The sequence below is a fragment of the Rhea pennata genome, chromosome Z (assembly GCF_028389875.1).
Source record: "Rhea pennata isolate bPtePen1 chromosome Z, bPtePen1.pri, whole genome shotgun sequence".
NCBI lineage: Eukaryota > Metazoa > Chordata > Aves > Rheiformes > Rheidae > Rhea > Rhea pennata.
Genome location: NC_084702.1, coordinates 71,436,867 through 71,452,247, shown reverse-complemented (window position 1 = coordinate 71,452,247; position 15,381 = coordinate 71,436,867). Strand labels below are relative to the sequence as shown.

The 15,381-nt window shown below is 56.1% G+C and overlaps 2 protein-coding genes across 2 annotated transcripts; both read right to left on the bottom strand.

The window, feature by feature from the left end:
• Positions 1-857: 857 nt before the first annotated feature.
• Positions 858-4,706, bottom strand: CCL19 (C-C motif chemokine ligand 19). Its single transcript, XM_062600114.1, has 4 exons — positions 4,576-4,706; positions 3,199-3,322; positions 2,732-2,828; positions 858-1,942 (listed from the first exon to the last, which is right to left on the bottom strand). The coding sequence occupies exons 1-4, from the start codon at positions 4,631-4,633 to the stop codon at positions 1,922-1,924; spliced, it is 300 nt and encodes a 99-aa protein (XP_062456098.1). The 5' UTR covers positions 4,634-4,706; the 3' UTR covers positions 858-1,921.
• A 7,038-nt stretch (positions 4,707-11,744) lies between these two features.
• Positions 11,745-15,021, bottom strand: CCL21 (C-C motif chemokine ligand 21). Its single transcript, XM_062599829.1, has 4 exons — positions 14,909-15,021; positions 13,801-13,921; positions 13,537-13,696; positions 11,745-13,276 (listed from the first exon to the last, which is right to left on the bottom strand). Exons 1-3 carry the CDS (start codon positions 14,973-14,975, stop codon positions 13,552-13,554), a joined length of 333 nt encoding a protein of 110 aa, XP_062455813.1. The 5' UTR covers positions 14,976-15,021; the 3' UTR covers positions 11,745-13,276; positions 13,537-13,551.
• Positions 15,022-15,381: the final 360 nt, after the last annotated feature.

The window sequence follows — 15,381 nt, the reverse complement described above, 5'->3', positions numbered from 1 at the left end:
CAGTCCCAGTGCACAAACCCAGGAGAGCCAAGGCACAGTGGCAAAACAACCACGGACTCCCAAGCTCACTGGTGACATGGGGCAGGAGCCTGTGGATGCCCTCTATGACTCATCCTTGAGGATTCCCTGGGGTCTTTGCCAGCCTCCATTTCCCCAAAATCTCTTTCCTGTCCCTAGCACCCAGATGGCACTGAGCCTCTCAGGGGGACTGGAAGAGCTGTTATGCCTCACTTTCCCTTTGACACAAGGGCAAAGCTCCTGTTCCTACAGCTCCATAGCAGGTGCTACTGTTTGGCATCTGTGCTTTCTCCCGCCCTGCTGTCCATGATCCATCAGAGCACTCCTGTAGCTGCATGACCCAAGGCATCTGCCCACGCTCCTGACAGCAGCCCACATCAGAAGCTCTGCTGCCTGTGAGCTGGGGAGTGCTGGCCCAGCAGCCGTGCAGTGGGATTGTACTGCTTTGATCTGCACGGCACAATACTCCCTCATTTTCCTCTTCAACCCACCTCTGCCAAGCGGTACAGGCTCCCAGAGACCAGCTCAGGCAGCCTTGTCTAGCAGCACATAGCAGGGCAGCAGCTGGACCATGGTTTTGAGGGGCTTCTGGAAAAGATCTGAAGCCCAGCTCCTGGAAGAAGTGCCCTTCACCCTTTGAAAGTCCCTTTTCCTTTCCCGGTGCCCAGCTCAGCCTCCTTGTCCCCATGCTGTAAGAGGGAGCACTGACTGCAAGCAAGCAAGCCTTGCAAGGCACTGTGTCACCCCCATGCTCATGGCTGGATTTGGGACTCAAATACAAAGCAGGTCAACCATCTGTTTACTTTTTTTTTCAGTTTATTTAACAAAATCACAGCAAAATAAGAAAGAGAGAGAAGAAGCAGGTTGCACCCATAATCGTTGCCTCAGACAGATCTAGCAGCAAACACCTGAGCATGTTGCAAATGCTTCTCACACGTCACTGGCCAGGAAGGAGCTTGGGACTTTGGGAAGAAGTGAAGCATTGATAACTGGCCTATTTCCGAACCGCTGCAACTAGGAGTCAGCACACAAGTTGTCACCATCATGCTGGTGCCCATCACTCATTTTCCTCAGGCAGACAAGGCTATGGGTCAAGCGCTGCAGCAGATGCCAGTGTCACACTGCAGACACCCACTGATGGCAGGACTGAGCAAACCCGGTGCACTTTTGCTGGGGTGCCACAGCCACCGGCACTGCCATTACTGGCTCCAATTCCACCTGTGTAAGAAAAGGCAGGAAAGGAAAAACTGCCTGGACATCAGGGCTTGAGAGTGGAACTGCACCAGCAGTGTTGTGCTCTGAGGGGGTCCAGGTCACACGCGGTGAGAGACAGACGCCGTGGATGGCTAGTGAAGGTTATTCCTATCCTTCCCTGTGGCCCTTGCACTGTTCTGCCCTGCCAGCTCCTCTTAGGCCATAGAAGAGCTCAGGCCCAGGCATGGGGATGGAAAAATGGGAACAAACAAGCCTGTGCTGGAGGCCACAGCAGCTGCTCCAAAGGGAAGGCTGAGACCCCTCAAACTCATCCTGCAGAACAATCCACCAACCGGCTTCCAATCCATTCCTGAATGTAGCAGAGGCAAAACCCCGAGGCTTGGGGCAGCTGCAGCCCACATGCCACCAACCTGGCTCTGCTCACGAGGTTGCTTCTTGCTGGGGGCTCAGTCCAGTAGCCCCTGACTCAGCCTGACGCAGGTTTCTCAATCACATCGGAGACAGAGTGAAGAAGAGAGAGCAGGCGGGGCTCTGTGCAGCCCCGCGCACTAGCACAAGTCCTGAGGAGGGTCGGCCGCACACCCTGCGCCTGGAAGGGGAAGCAGGCCGGCTTCACAAGCTTCGGATTCACAGATGGGAGCTGGCCCCGGCTACAGGCATTGGGTCCAGCTGCAGGCTTCTTCAGAGCCTATATGCCTTGAGATTTGGCCTAGGGAAGTGAAAAATCCAGCAATGGGTGAGCATGATGCCTCAGGGGCAGGACTCCCTTCCCTAGTGTCTGGGCAGTCACTGAGGATTTCCTCCGCTGGCCGAACCGTGGTGGCAAAGCGGAGGGACGGCTGTGTGCATCTGGTTACAAAAGCACCGCAACCTCATCCTGGGTATCCTTGCACAAGGCCATAATCCCTCTTGGCATCCGAATTTCCTGGACCACCAAGCAATGGACACTGCTGTGGGAAACCAAACTGCAAAAAAGATGCAGGGAGGTGCAGCTGAAAAGGTGAGGGTTGCTTTGCTCCTCTTCTGCAGCCTTCCCAAATCAGAGCAGTGCCACATCTCTGGGGCAGGGTGGCAAGCTGGGACCTGGCAGGGTCTGCCTGCCACTAGCGTCATGGACATGCCTATGAGGACTTGCAGAGCACTCACTAAACTCATTGCAAACTGTCCCTTTGCTCTTGTGAAGCGGTACATGCAGCATTTCAGCTCAGGGAGGCCCTGGAGGCAGTCACCTTTGCCAGGCTGGTAGGAGATAGTTACTGGCTATGATAGTGCCAGGGCCAGATTTATCTGGGGTGGAAGACTTGGAAGGAGGAGGGGTGGGAAACTGAGACAAATTATCCATGCCTATCCATGATATGCTGCAACATCCCCCTGGCTCTGACCAGCACCCCAGTCAGACTGGGAAAATCCTATTTGGTGTCAGATTAAACCTGCCCACGGGCTGCCCCAATGCCCAGCCACAAAGCTGAACCAAGGCAGGCTGAGGGCCAGCTCCTACCTTCCTGGTGGAGCTGGTGTCCAGCTTCTCTCGAAGTCGAATCACCCATGGGGCTTGCAAGGGGGCACAGAGGTGCTTGCCTCTCATGGTGATGAACCTGACAGGCCCACAGAAGAAAAGGAAGATCTGAGCAGGATTCCCTGGTGATGTTCCAGCAGAGCCTGAGCCCTCACCCTTCGCCTCCACCACTGCCCTGGCACAGGATGCAAGGCAAAGCACTGCCCTCCTCTGCCCTGCCTTGAGATGAGTTTCTTCCCTGTCTTTTTTCCCAGGTGTTCCCCTTCCAGCAGGTCTTTCTTGTTCTGTTTGGGCCTCTGATCTCCAAGGTATTCCCTTCTCTTCCCCATCCATTCCATTCCCTCACCTCTAAACTCTGCCTCATCTCTCTCCATAGCCTCTCTCCACCCTGCTCAGCCTCCCTCCCTGCAGGGTCCCTCCCTGGGGCATGGCCAGCCTGGGTGTCTTACACAGTGGCGGGGATGACACAGCCGTCCTGCACCAGCTGTATCCGGTAGTCCTGCACTATCCACCATGGGATAGGATTCTCACTCGTCCTCAGGCAGCAGTCCACAACGTTGTTCCCGCCGGACACTGGGGGAGGAATGTAACATGTGGGCTGAGGTTGCTCCCCGCAGACCAGTTGCAGCTTCACCACCCCAGGTGCTCCTGCCAGTCTGAGCTCCCTACGCCCTGGTCCGTTGGGACCAGCACTGGTGGAGTGAATTCTCTACACTCAGCCAGGTTGAGCTCAGGAACAACAAATTGGGCTGGAGTATGAAAAGCAGGAGCAATTTCTAGCTAGGGAATATTGCTGTTGTCTAAGTGGGTGGGCTCAGAATCTGTGTGAACCATGGGCCCACGGGCTACAGGGCTGCCCCGTGCAGAGCTGAGTGGGATGGTGCCCATGCCAGCTCAGCGCAGAGCTCAGTGCTTCCGCTCCTGCCTTGCACACAGCCCTGATCGCAAATGCACGCTCGAGTTTTATTGGATCCACTCCCTCGCGCTGGGAGCCCTTTGCCTCCTTCCAACAGAAAGCAAAAAAAACCCGAGAAACAGCAGGCTGGAGAAGAGCACCCCTCCTGCACATGTGGCTGCCTCCTGCCTCGCTGGAGCCAGCGTGTGCCAGCCAGCAGGGCTGGATGAAGGCATTCGTGCTCTGGGGCACCGTGATACGGACGCAGAAGACGTCTGTCCCTGAGGGGCCAGGAATGACTTTGTCTGTATTTGCTTAAGCTATACCTGCTTTTGCAATTACCCCATTACCAGCCCACCCCACACCAATCAGTCCTGTTACAGGCGAGGGATGTGACTGCACTTCATGGCAGCGTAGGGGAACCCAGCCATCCTCCAAGCAACTGTTAATGCCCAGCAGGGCTGGCAATGCCCTGGGATGCCTATAACTCTCTACAACTTTGCAGGCCCAGGAGATACTTGCTCATCCCTGAGCTACCCCACACCGAAAGGGCAACTTCATTTCCCAGGCCAGAGAGGAACACGTTTTCCTTGGTGTGCTGGACCCACACCAGTCCTGCTCTGGCAGGGGCATGTGGGGCTGAGGCAATCCCAGCCTGGTCTGCACAGACTGGGCTAGGGCACTGGGAGGCAGGATTGCTCCACAGCCTTTCCCAAGTCCAGCCTTTCCCCTTCCTGCCCTGCAAGATCCTTCCTGGACTTTGGGCAGGACAGAGTCCCTCTGGAATAGGATACAAGCAGAAGACTCAGAAGGGCTGTGACAGAGTCCCAGTGACGGGTTCTTCTAAATGTCTGCTGGAAACCCGAAAAGGGACAAGAAGCTGGTTCCTTTCCCTTCTGCAAGTAAAGCACCCAAAGAGGTTCCCTCTTACCATTCAGGACACATCCCAGCACCAGGAGGCCGAGGCACAGCAGATTCGGGTGCTGCATTTTGCTGCTGACTTCAGGCAGAAGTTGGGCTGGGAGCCGGCAGCGGTCCTCCGGACAGGAGAAGTGAGCACTCTGAACTGCTTCTCTGTGCTCTCATGCTGGTGCTCCGCTGCCTATTTATCCTTCCAGTCCGTGGCTTTCACTTTCTTTTATAGAAGGGTGGGAAGTTGCAACAAGTCTTGCCAGAGGCTGGATTGCAATCTTCTAGCAGTTCCCGAAGGTCCTGGCTGTGTTTCCTGCAGCCAGCTACTCTCCAGTCTGGAAGCAAACACCTTCATGTCCTCTCTGCTGATGGTAGCCTGGGCACAGGGCCTGTTGGTCAGAGCCAGGGTTGCCCTGGTGTCCCCTCCATCTGAGAAAGCCCATTTGAGCCCAGGGCAAGCCCATCTGAGGTTTCATCCTGCACATTTCCCAGTGCTTCCTCCAAGAAATCTCTGAGATGTTCCCAAATGGGTCAACCCTCATCAACCTTTCTGAGGTCAGAAAGAGGGCCTCAGACCCTCTCCCAAGATACGTCTCTGTGCTGGAAGAATCTGCTTTGCTGCTCGGCTCTTGGGGTTTGCCTTGATCCCCTGGGTCTCCCTGACCCAGTCACAGGAGCCAGCTGACTCCTCCTGCCCTCCCCAAAGCCTGGGTGCTCAGCACATCTATAGCACAGTGTCTGACCACTCTGGCTCCAGGTCATCTCCATGCTGGCATTGGCAGGGAGGAGATCTGGCCTGCGTGCTCTGCTCCAAGGCCACAAGCTCACTTATCAAAAGGCAGCATGCTTCCAGGCATCTCAGCCAGCAGGCCAGCAACCAATGGCAACTACAGACTTTTCTGGAAACAAATTTCTTGACACAAGAGCAGAAATCCCTGCGGAGGCTATCTGCACTGTTGCAGAGCAGTTCCTTGGCTGTGCAGGCACTACAGGGGGCAAAGACCAGTGCTTCTCTTGCAAATCTGCACTGCAGTCCTGCACTCAGGACCATTTTCTCCTGGAGAAGATGGATCATCATCAGGTCAGTGCCTCCTGCGGTGAGGTCCCTTAACCAGCCTGCTTCAGTCCTGATAGATGGCATACAGGATGCTGAGAGCAGTGGGTCTGTGCAGCCTGGGGAAGGGAAGGTGAAGGGGTCTCTTTGTTATCAGCAATTGCCTGATATGGGTTTGGAGAGGCACCAGAGTCAGCACCTACTTGGAGGGGCCGAGGGACAGGGTGGGAGGCAGCAGCACAAGCTGCATCAAGGGAAATTCCCATTAGCTACCAGTAAAAAATGTTCCCAGTGAAGATGGCCAAACCATAGAGCAAGATCTTTGTCCCTCCACCTTCTCCCTTGCTGCAGGCTTGGCCTTTCATTGCTCCTTGATGAGGAGCGCTGCGGAGCTCTTACACGGTGACAAGCACCCATCTGGTGATAAGCCACAGGGTTGAGACTTGAATAGGTTAGTGGTTCCCTGGGCTCTTCCTGGATGTATAAATCCTGCAGCTAGAGAACTCTGGCCCTTCACCAATCCACAGTAAAAAGCAAGAGGAGGCTCCAGCTGTGCCCTCAGCCCAAGATGCCCCTGTCACTGCACCACCACAGGCTCCCACCATGGGAGAGATGCACCAAAGCCCTGTATCCAACTGCTCCCATGCCCCAGCAGGCTATCCCCATGACAGACAGATTAGGAAGGTGCCAATGGGCAGGGCAAACAGTAAAAACAGGATGTACTACATTAACTTCAGTCAGCACCTGCTTCTTTTTATCACTCACAAACCCTCTTTATCAGAGAGACATCTTGGCTGACAGAGAGGAAATGTAGGCAGCAGAGGATTAGCATCAGTCATCAGCCCCAGCCTTTTTGGGAGTTTTGGGGATGCAGGCTGGCTCTTGGACCTGGTTTCCGTTGATCTTCCCAGGGTTGTGCTGAGGACAGCCCACAGCAGGGAGGATGATAGCTGCTGGCTGCTGACCACTGGGAACAAACTCTTTTAATCTGGAGCCTGTTCTTCCCGAGAGGGGCTCTGCCAGAGCGGTGTCGCGCAGGCGGCAGTGCAGGGGGAGCTGACGATGAACCCTGGGCTCCTTGCACATTCAGTGGGTTTTGCTGCTTCTGGAGCATGCCCAAGGGCTGGCAAGTTCACCAGGGTGGTGTGGGTCCCCTCATGAGAACCACCTCCAGGCACTGCTAGGGTCCCCCCATGGCAAGTGGCTCTGATTCAGCCACTTCCCCGGCACAAGGGACTCCTGGCTGTGGCTGGCTCCAGGGTAGCCACATGTGTCCGTGTGTCTCGTCTTGGAAATACATCCTGGTGTGGGTTAACCCCTTAACTGCCATCAGCTGCCAGCGACCTGAGCCAGGTGGTGGGGACTCCTGCTCATGCTCGTGAGCCACTCGCAGTCCTTGCTGACACATGGCTGGGAAAGAGAGGCTCAGGCTCCTTCCAGGAGCTGTCTGTGTGCCAAGTGGGTGAAAGCCCAGCCTGCCCCCCAGCAAAGGCTCCAGAGGGTGAGGAAAGGGGCTTTCCGCTGGCATTGTGAAAGGGGGATGTGGTGGGTTTCTCCCTGTGCTGGGGTCAGCAGGGTTTCTAAGAAGCGAGTGGTCATCTCTGAAGTCCGTTACTGCGATATGCACAGAGGTGTCCCCATCCCCCTCACGGAGCTGAGTCAGGAGCTGCGGGGAAGCAGTGCAATGTGTACGGGCCAGAAGAGAGGGGGCAGACAGGGAAGAGAGGATATTTGGGAATCCAGGCTTGAGAAACACACTGGTAGGGAACGGACAGGGGATCTGACATCATTATCTGGGAGCAGGGGAGAGTGTTGTGTGTGTTGGCCTGCTGAAGCCTTGTGCGGAGCACGGGAGTTCCAGCCCCGTGCAGCTGCACTGCAGGCGGACATATCCCTGAGAATCCACCCCTGCGGCAGCCTCAACAACGCGGTTGCTAATGAAAGTGGAAACAGCGAGGGTGGTGAGATCCCCATGGGAAATGCAATTCATCAAAATGCAGATAGGCTGTGTGAGCGCTCCATCCCCAGCTTCTCCTTGGGGAGGACCAGCCACACTGTCTGCATCCCCCCAGCACCCTCCTGGAGCTTGCAGTGGTCTTGCAGTGGTCTCCTTTCCACATCCAAGCAAGGGAGCTGGGAAAGACAAAGGGGGAATTCCAGCAAATTCCAGACATGGCTAGTCCCTGGGGCAGGATCTGGCCTGGCTGTGTTTGCCTCTGGGCCATCATAGCTGCTTTGATTTCCTTTGTATCCACTATGGCAGCTTAGCATGGGAGAGCCTTCTGCGCAGTCACCAGTGCTGCCTGGGGACTGGGACCACAGCCAGCCATGGGGCTCAGGGCTCTGCTGTCTTGCTGGCTCCCCTCTAGCTGAGGAGAATCTGGTTGATCTGGCTTAAATGGAGTTTTTAGAGAAGGAAATGAGCCAACTGCCTTTGTCCAGAGGAAGTAAAGATAGTCCTGGAGGCCTAGTTAAGAGGGATGCTAAAGATCCCGTTCCTGCTCCACAAGCACCCCTCTGTCTTGACATTTGTTGCCTTCAGTGTCGTTATCTCTGAGGTCCCTGGGTGTGATGGACAGCAGGGCCAAGTTGTTTGAGCTGTGTCCCTCTCAACCTACCTGAGAAGCATCCATCTCCCTGGGTCCCTGCAATATACAGGTCCCTCGGCAAGAGGAATTTTTCTAATATCCCTCAGAGTCTCATGACAGTCCTTAGGGAATCTGGGGATATGCCTAACTCTTGCTGGTGGTAATGGGAGAGGGTCTCATCTTCATCCTTGTCAATGGCTTTTTACCCTTGCATGTGTCTCTTCCTTCTCTCTCTTCCTCCTTCCCTGCTACAGTAAAGCTGGGGCTCTGGGCACAAGCCTGGCACTGGTTGCTCCCCATGTCCTGGGCATTCAGAGATGACTGGCCAGGCTTCATGCAGGTATCCTCAGAGAGTTCTTGAAGCACTGCATGCTTTTCACCATGATGGTGAAAGCTAGGAGAGATCCCCTGGAGTATCTCAAAGCTGAGTGTGAGCACCTGCATCTCATCTGGAGATGGGCAGGGATGGAGAGGACAGCTGCACAGGTGTTGACCCCTTCCCTGCCAAACATGGCTTGGGTGTAGCACATCACAAGTGGAAGGCAGAAAGCAGCAGTCTTGCAAACACACTTATGCCTTGTGCAGGATTTTCCATCTCAGAGTGGATTAGGTGCCTGCCCACAGAGAAGTGCTGTTGTGGGATGTGCTTGTTTAGCGTGGTGTCTTCTGGTTGCTGTGGCCAGCAATGCCCCCGGCCCTAGCTCCCTGCCATCTCACCACCTGTCTGCCTTGCTGCAACCTCTCTGCAGAATTTCAGGAAGGGATGGGTGGGGAGCAGCTCTCATATCTGTGCAAAACCAGCCTTTCAGCTCTTTCCTTGTCATCTCCCATGTGGCTTGGCTCAAGGGATGCCAGGTACAGTTGCACCCTAGACTTGCCTGTGGACAGATCTAAAGCACAAAGGTCAGAATGAAAGTCCTGGGGCTTCGAGACACGGCTCGTGATTGCCTTGCTGTGGGACATCCTTGGAGGTGGATGGGGGCTCTTCCACAGCCTCTTGGAGAAATGCAGCCCTGAAGAAGGTCTGCAATCCTCACCAGGATGGGAAATGGAGGGGCTTGGGGGTTCCAAGCAGATGGAAGGAGGACCAGCTATAGGAGAACATGCTAAGGCTGGAAGGAGTGGGTTTGCTGAAGGGCTCCAGCCAGCAGGACAGAGGGTGGGGAAGGGGAGAAACTTGGGACCTACACGGAGATCAAGAAAGGGCTGAGAGGAGGGTCCAGGTCAGAGGATCTCTAGGACACAATGGGTGCAAAGGAGTGGCCTGGATTGGGGAAACCCCCAGGGCAGGAAGGGTAGTAGTGCTTATCATCTGCCACGTGCTTGCCCACCTCCTCTCTGCTCTCAAAGCCAGGATAGAAAGTGTGCATGTGGGAGAGGAACGTCTCTCATCATCCAGATGTCCTACTTAATAACTCAAACCCACAGCCCACTCCCAACCCCATCTGAGAGGGGAACAGGGCTCAAGAGGCAATTACTGCCCTGTAGATTACATGAAAATAGCCATCTGGGGAGATGAAAGGGGAGAGCTGCTGTGTGTCCAGCCCTCATTGGACATCACAGAACTGGCACACAGAGAGTACCAGAAACCACCCTGAAGCTGCAGTCAGAGCTAACATGCCCCTCACATGCATGTTCACAGCCCCTTACAACCCCAGAAACACCCCCCTGCATCAGCAGGGGGTGCTGGAGCATGACAAACTCCCACTTTCTGGGAAATGCGTGGCGGAGAGGGGCTGACCCGCTGTGTGTGCCTCCAGGTGCACCCACCTGGAGCCCAGCCCAGCATTTCAGCACAGCTCGCTCCATGCCAGGGCAAGCCTGGAGTGTCATCTGCACTGGATATCTGCTGAGCTAATCATTTGGCCCAGGTTCAAGATTTCCTTTCTTTTGGCTGCAGGCTGTGGTTTGTCTCACCTGGATATTTTCTGCCTGTCACCTAATCCTTTCTGCTCTAGGGTGGCCAAGCCCTCCTAGCTTTTCACTCTGCTTGACACAATTGCAATTTTATTTTCCTCCTCAGGAAAATGTTTTGTGGGCTTCTACAGCTCTGCACGCTCACTGCTGTGGCACAGGCCAGATCAGTGTTGCCCTGGCTCTGCACATGGGGCAAGGCACCCGTTGCTGTGGCTGTTTTGCTCAACCCAAAGAGATATAGCCATGTCCGTCCTCCTCTGCTGCTTCACTGCTTTTTTTAGGGCACCTTCTTTGCCCTGTTTTGCTCATCCAAAGTCTGTGGGCTCGTCATCTTGAGAGCTGGGCAGTGCCCATGCCCAAGACTCCCTCCCTAAGGGTGCCCTGTCTCTTTTGCCTTCCACTCCGCATTTGCAGCTGTGGCTCAGTGCTTCCTCACCAGTTCTGACCCTAGGAGGCTTGCTTTTTCCTGGATGAGGTTTCCAGCAGGAGTAAAGGACACCAGGGTTTGCCAGGACTCCCAGGCATGTTCCTGGGACAGCTCAGCTCCAGGGAGCTGATGGCAGCCCATCACCTCTCTCTTCAGCCTCCTGCAGGGGATCTCCTTGGAAATGTTTCCCTGCTGCCCTGCCCGGGCCATGCACCACAGCAGCATCACTAGTCACCAACCTCTCCAGTAAGAGAGTCTAACTAATTCTTCTAATGTTACTTTCCATAAAAGCAATGTTCGGAAATAAAGCTGGAAGCTGTATGCAAATGCCCATGTGTGGGGCTGCAGTTCTACACTCGTAGCCGTGCTCAAGTGTGTGCTTTTTGCAAGTATTTATGTCCATGCATGTGACAAGCATCAAAGCAGAAAGCCTACTTTCAGAATAAATTGCCTCCAGGGCACTTCCTTGGCCACATTTTTAATTTCTCCTAGCCCCAAGCCCATCTAGGTTTTGAAGAGGAAAAAAAGCCGCGGAGAAACCAGGCTGTCTTTCACGTGCTGGCTCGCTGCTGCCGTCTGTTCCCGCTTTGCTGTTTGTGCCTGCACATGTATTTGGTTAGGCCTCATTTCTAGGGGGGAGGTTTGCAATCATTTCACAATCCCCTGACACCGAGACCAGCACAACAGCTCATCCTGCACCAGCACCAGCCTCGCGGTGCCTGGAGGCGGCCCGCCCTTAGCAAGCCCCGGGGGGCGGGCTGCCTCCAGCCCTCCCACAACAGCCCCAGCCGGCTCCCAGCCTGCGGGCAGCGGCTCCCAGCGCAGCCCAGCCGAGCACCGCCTCGTTGATAACTTGCTTTAACGCTGCTTTCGCGGAGCAGCCCAAGCGCTGCTTAGAGCAAGCGGCGCTTGTTTGGGGCGGCTCAGTGTCAGCGAGAGCGACTTGGCCACGTGCAAAAGATGCTGTGTAAAAAAAAAAAAAAAAAAAAAAAAACAGTTTGTGTCACCGTGTTTACTAGGCTCTCAGGACCCTTCGTGCTCACCTAGCACAGGGCGGTCGGAGCAAACAGGACGGCTTCACCCCAGGTCAGTAGCCGAGGCAGGAGCGGCAAGCGAGGGCGCCTGCTGCCCCGGCACGGCCCCTTCCCCTGCCGCCCTTCCTACCCCACGGAGGCACATCGTGACAGCGAGAAACAGTGAGGTTGGTTGAAAGTATGTTTTTATTGCTTTATATCTTGTCTCAAAACTGGCGGGCAGACGCGGGCTCCCACGTGCAGCAGAGCGCAGCGCGGAGCAAGCTCGGCGCCTGTCCTTACCTCCAGACCAGTATCTCAGACTTCACAGTTTCTTTATACAGTCTTTAAAGAACACTTAAACACCCGCCCAATAAAGCAATCAAGCCAGATAAACGTATTTGATAGAAACACTCAGCTACAAGCTTTCTCCAGCCAACACGCAGCCTTTGCTGATATTGTTAAGCCCTGCAAATTCTATTATCGCAATTATACAACTTAATAGACCTTAATTGACCAAAGTCCACGTCCGAAGTCTCTGCAAGCGAATAGCACTGCAGCTGCCTTAGGACCCTTCAAATGGCTCCTTCTCGGCAAACTGGAGGGGTTTTTGCAAACACGGGTAGGTGCCATGACCCCGTCAGCCCTGCTCCCAGGACCTGTCTCCTCACTCCCTGCGGTCTCGCTTCATGGTGTCTCTGGGTTAGTGACTCCTTATTTTAGTAAAGATTTACACACAACTGTGGTGTGTTTGCAATGAATTTTGCAAACTGTTCCGTTTCTCCACCTGCATTGCTTCATGCACAGTTTTCACGTGCGGGCATTTTAGATTTGGGATAAAAGTGTGAAAGTGTCTTTTTTTTTCCTGAAGGCAAGGCTTAAGAATGAACGTCTGACAATAGCAAAAACAAGGGGGAATAAATTCCACCAAAAAGAACATTTGTTCTAATTGAATTACAATTTCATACTAAAATAATAACAAAAAAAAGCATTTAAAAAAAAAATCAAAAGGGTGTGCAGACAAATCCTGACTATCTTTCACCAACCTACACTGCAACAGTGCGCTGTAAGAGCTGAAGAGAAACCCCAGCGCAGCCCCCAAACGCAGCCACCCCGTCACCCCGCTGTCGCTAGACTCCCGCTCTCGCCGGTACTGACTGCTCTGCGAGGAGGCCCGGGGACGGGGGGACGCGGAGCCTGCCCCGCGCCCCGCAGCCCAGCAAGCCCGAAAGGAGCAACCGGGCTGGAGGGATGTGAGACGCAGCCGTGGTTTATTCGGTACAAAAATAGGAGTAATCTTCCAGAAAAGCTAGCCTATGGTATAAAGGATACTCTGTAAAAAGTACAAGGAGGCAAAAGTAGAGCCCTCCAGGGAGACTGAGTGAAAGCACGGTCTTTAAATATAAATACAAACGTATAACCCCCCTCCCCAAACAGTCGAAGGAAAAGCTGCCATCCTGCCGGGCGCCCCCGGAGCTGGCGCAGCCGCCGGGGCAGCGCTCCCCGGTGCGGCGGCGTCCTGGGGGCGCGGGGGCCGCCGTTGCGGAAAGCCCGGGACCGCGGCGGGGGCGACTCGGCGGCAGGGGCGGCAGCGCCGGGGGGGCCGCGGGGCAGGGGGGCAGCCCCCTCGGCTGGCCCGGCCTCGCCCCGGCCGGGGCCGGCCTCCGGCGCTCTCCAGGTGTCCGTGTCCAGGCAGTCCGTCCGTGGGGAAGGCGTCCGTCCTAGGGAGAGGCAGAAGGGGAGGGCGGTTAACCCCACCGTGCCCTTGCTTGAGGCACTGCCCCGCTCAGCAGCTCTGGAAGGAAACCGCATCCGAAGGCGACCACCGCTCTGGGGGGAGCCGTGTCCTAACTGCCTCCGTGCTCCTTCCCTGGCTCAGCCAGGTGCCTCCCTCCAACCCGCGAGGAGCCACGGGGCACGGGCAGCTCACGGGGCAGCGTCCTCACGCCACTGCCCAGCGCCCACCGCTCGCCCCACCTACCTCTTCAGGGCCGACCTAGGTGCGCTGCCCCTTCTGCCGCGATGCTTTCCTCCGTGACGCCGTGGACTGCGCTTTCTTCTTGTCCAGCTTCTGCATCAGCCCCTGGACGGTGCGGTCAGTCGGGGAGGCACAGAGCTTCTTGTTCTTCCTGGTGGTGAACCTGGACATCGAGGCAGAAATGTTTGCTGTGGGGCTACTACAGAGGCGGACAGGAGGCTACAGGGGAGAGAGGTCCGGAGGACCCGACTGCTCTGGGATACTCACACGACTGCGCGCAGCAGGCAGCCCGATTCAGGTCCCTGCAGGCTGTAGGACTTGACCCGGCCAGGTGGGATGTTGTTCTGGCTGTACTTCAGGCAGCAGTCAGAGGCTGGGCTGCCAATGCCTGCGGACAAGGGGGGGGACACGTGGGATTTCAGACCTGACCTGGGGCAACTCTCCAGGATTTCAGCAGGCCATTTCCAACGGCCAATCCAGGGTGAAGGAAGCACAGTAGAGCTTGTAGAAAGCCCCAGTAAGGACTGACCCCCTTGGGGGGGGGGGGGGGATGAGCATGCACAAGCTCAGGGCTCTGCCATTCGGGGAAGCAAATTGGTGCCATCAGCCTCGGAGCAGCTGGAGAGCTGCTGGGACAGCCACGCAAAGACAGGAGCTCTCAGCCCCCACTCCCTGTTGCAGGCTGGACCCTGTCCCAGGGAGATGTGACAGCAATTTTGTCCCTGCTCTGCTGGTAGGGAAACTGAAGCAGAGATGGACCCCTTGCAAAGGAGCCAAAAATCATTCTTCTGCCCCTGCCATTTTGCTCCAGGTGCCACTGCCCCTGCCAGCCACAACTGCTGCTTCTCCCTGGCCTGATTTAAGTGGGGCAGTCCTCAGGGGAAGAGCTAATGCAGCATGCACACGCATGCATTCACATCGCATGGAAAGTGCTACCCACGTGGCGCAAGGCAGCCGTGCACACGCGTCCCGACCTGTGGATGCACCGCAAACAACAGGCCGACTCCAGCCACGTGCACACCCACCTGCACCCCCTACCCGGGCAGGCAGTGCAAGCACTACAGGTAAACACTGCCAGCCAGGCACGCACACACACACACACACGCATATCTGCACGGGGAGGCACTGCAGACACCGTGTGCGCACCGTGCACCGCAGACACGCAGACGCACACACGCAGAGGAACCCGCTGCAGTCAGTACACACATCTCCAGCCATACGCACACAGAAACCCACTGCAGACCCCACCAGGCCCTCCGGCTGGCAGCCTGCACCCAGGGGTTTGGCACCCTGTGCAGACAGCGCCCTTAGAGCACCCCGACCCCTGCACCATCCCCCCCCCAAGTTTGGACACCAGGGGTTTGCACCCCCTCACCTTGAGCCACGTAGACCAGGAGGGCAGCAGCCAGCAGGAGCAGCGGCAGGAGGAGGCGGAGAGCCATCACGAGTGGCCGGCAGGACGAGTGCTGAGCTCTGCAAGCCTTGGGAGCAGGACGCACGCTGCTGCCTTGTGCCTCAGACACTCCTATTTATCCCTGGATGCTTTGCTTTCAGTTTCGGCCACCCTGGCATGCGGCCCGCCAGTCGGACATGGGTGACGGAGGAGAGGAAGGCGGGAGGATTCCTGTAAGCAGCGAGCCCCCCTTTACAGATGTGTCCTATCTTGTTCCCAGCTGCCCATCACTGCACCAGGTGGGGGGCAACTGGAGAGACGGCCTCTGTCATGTCTCGAGTTTGTGGGCTCTCATTTCCAACCCAGTCCCACAACCTGCTGCTACCTGCCAGGTCAGGTGTTGCTGCTTGCCCATTTGCTCGCCAAGTGCAGACCCTGGCAGGCGCCCAAGCCAT

What these genes read in the sequence shown, in the direction of transcription:
- CCL19 (XM_062600114.1), bottom strand. Translation starts at nt 4,633, where the DNA reads ATGCAGCACCCGAATCTGCTGTGCCTCGGCCTCCTGGTGCTGGGATGT. An exon ending in TGTGTCATCCCCGCCACTGT is followed by an intron (nt 2,829 to 3,198) that starts GTAAGACACCCA and finishes TGGGCCTGTCAG; the next exon opens with GTTCATCACCATGAGAGGCA. An exon ending in ACACCAGCTCCACCAGGAAG is followed by an intron (nt 1,943 to 2,731) that starts GTAGGAGCTGGC and finishes TCACTTCCCTAG; the next exon opens with GCCAAATCTCAAGGCATATA.
- CCL21 (XM_062599829.1), bottom strand. Translation starts at nt 14,975, where the DNA reads ATGGCTCTCCGCCTCCTCCTGCCGCTGCTCCTGCTGGCTGCTGCCCTC. An exon ending in CCTGGTCTACGTGGCTCAAG is followed by an intron (nt 13,922 to 14,908) that starts GTGAGGGGGTGC and finishes CCTTGTCCGCAG; the next exon opens with GCATTGGCAGCCCAGCCTCT. An exon ending in TGCCTGCTGCGCGCAGTCGT is followed by an intron (nt 13,697 to 13,800) that starts GTGAGTATCCCA and finishes CTCGATGTCCAG; the next exon opens with GTTCACCACCAGGAAGAACA.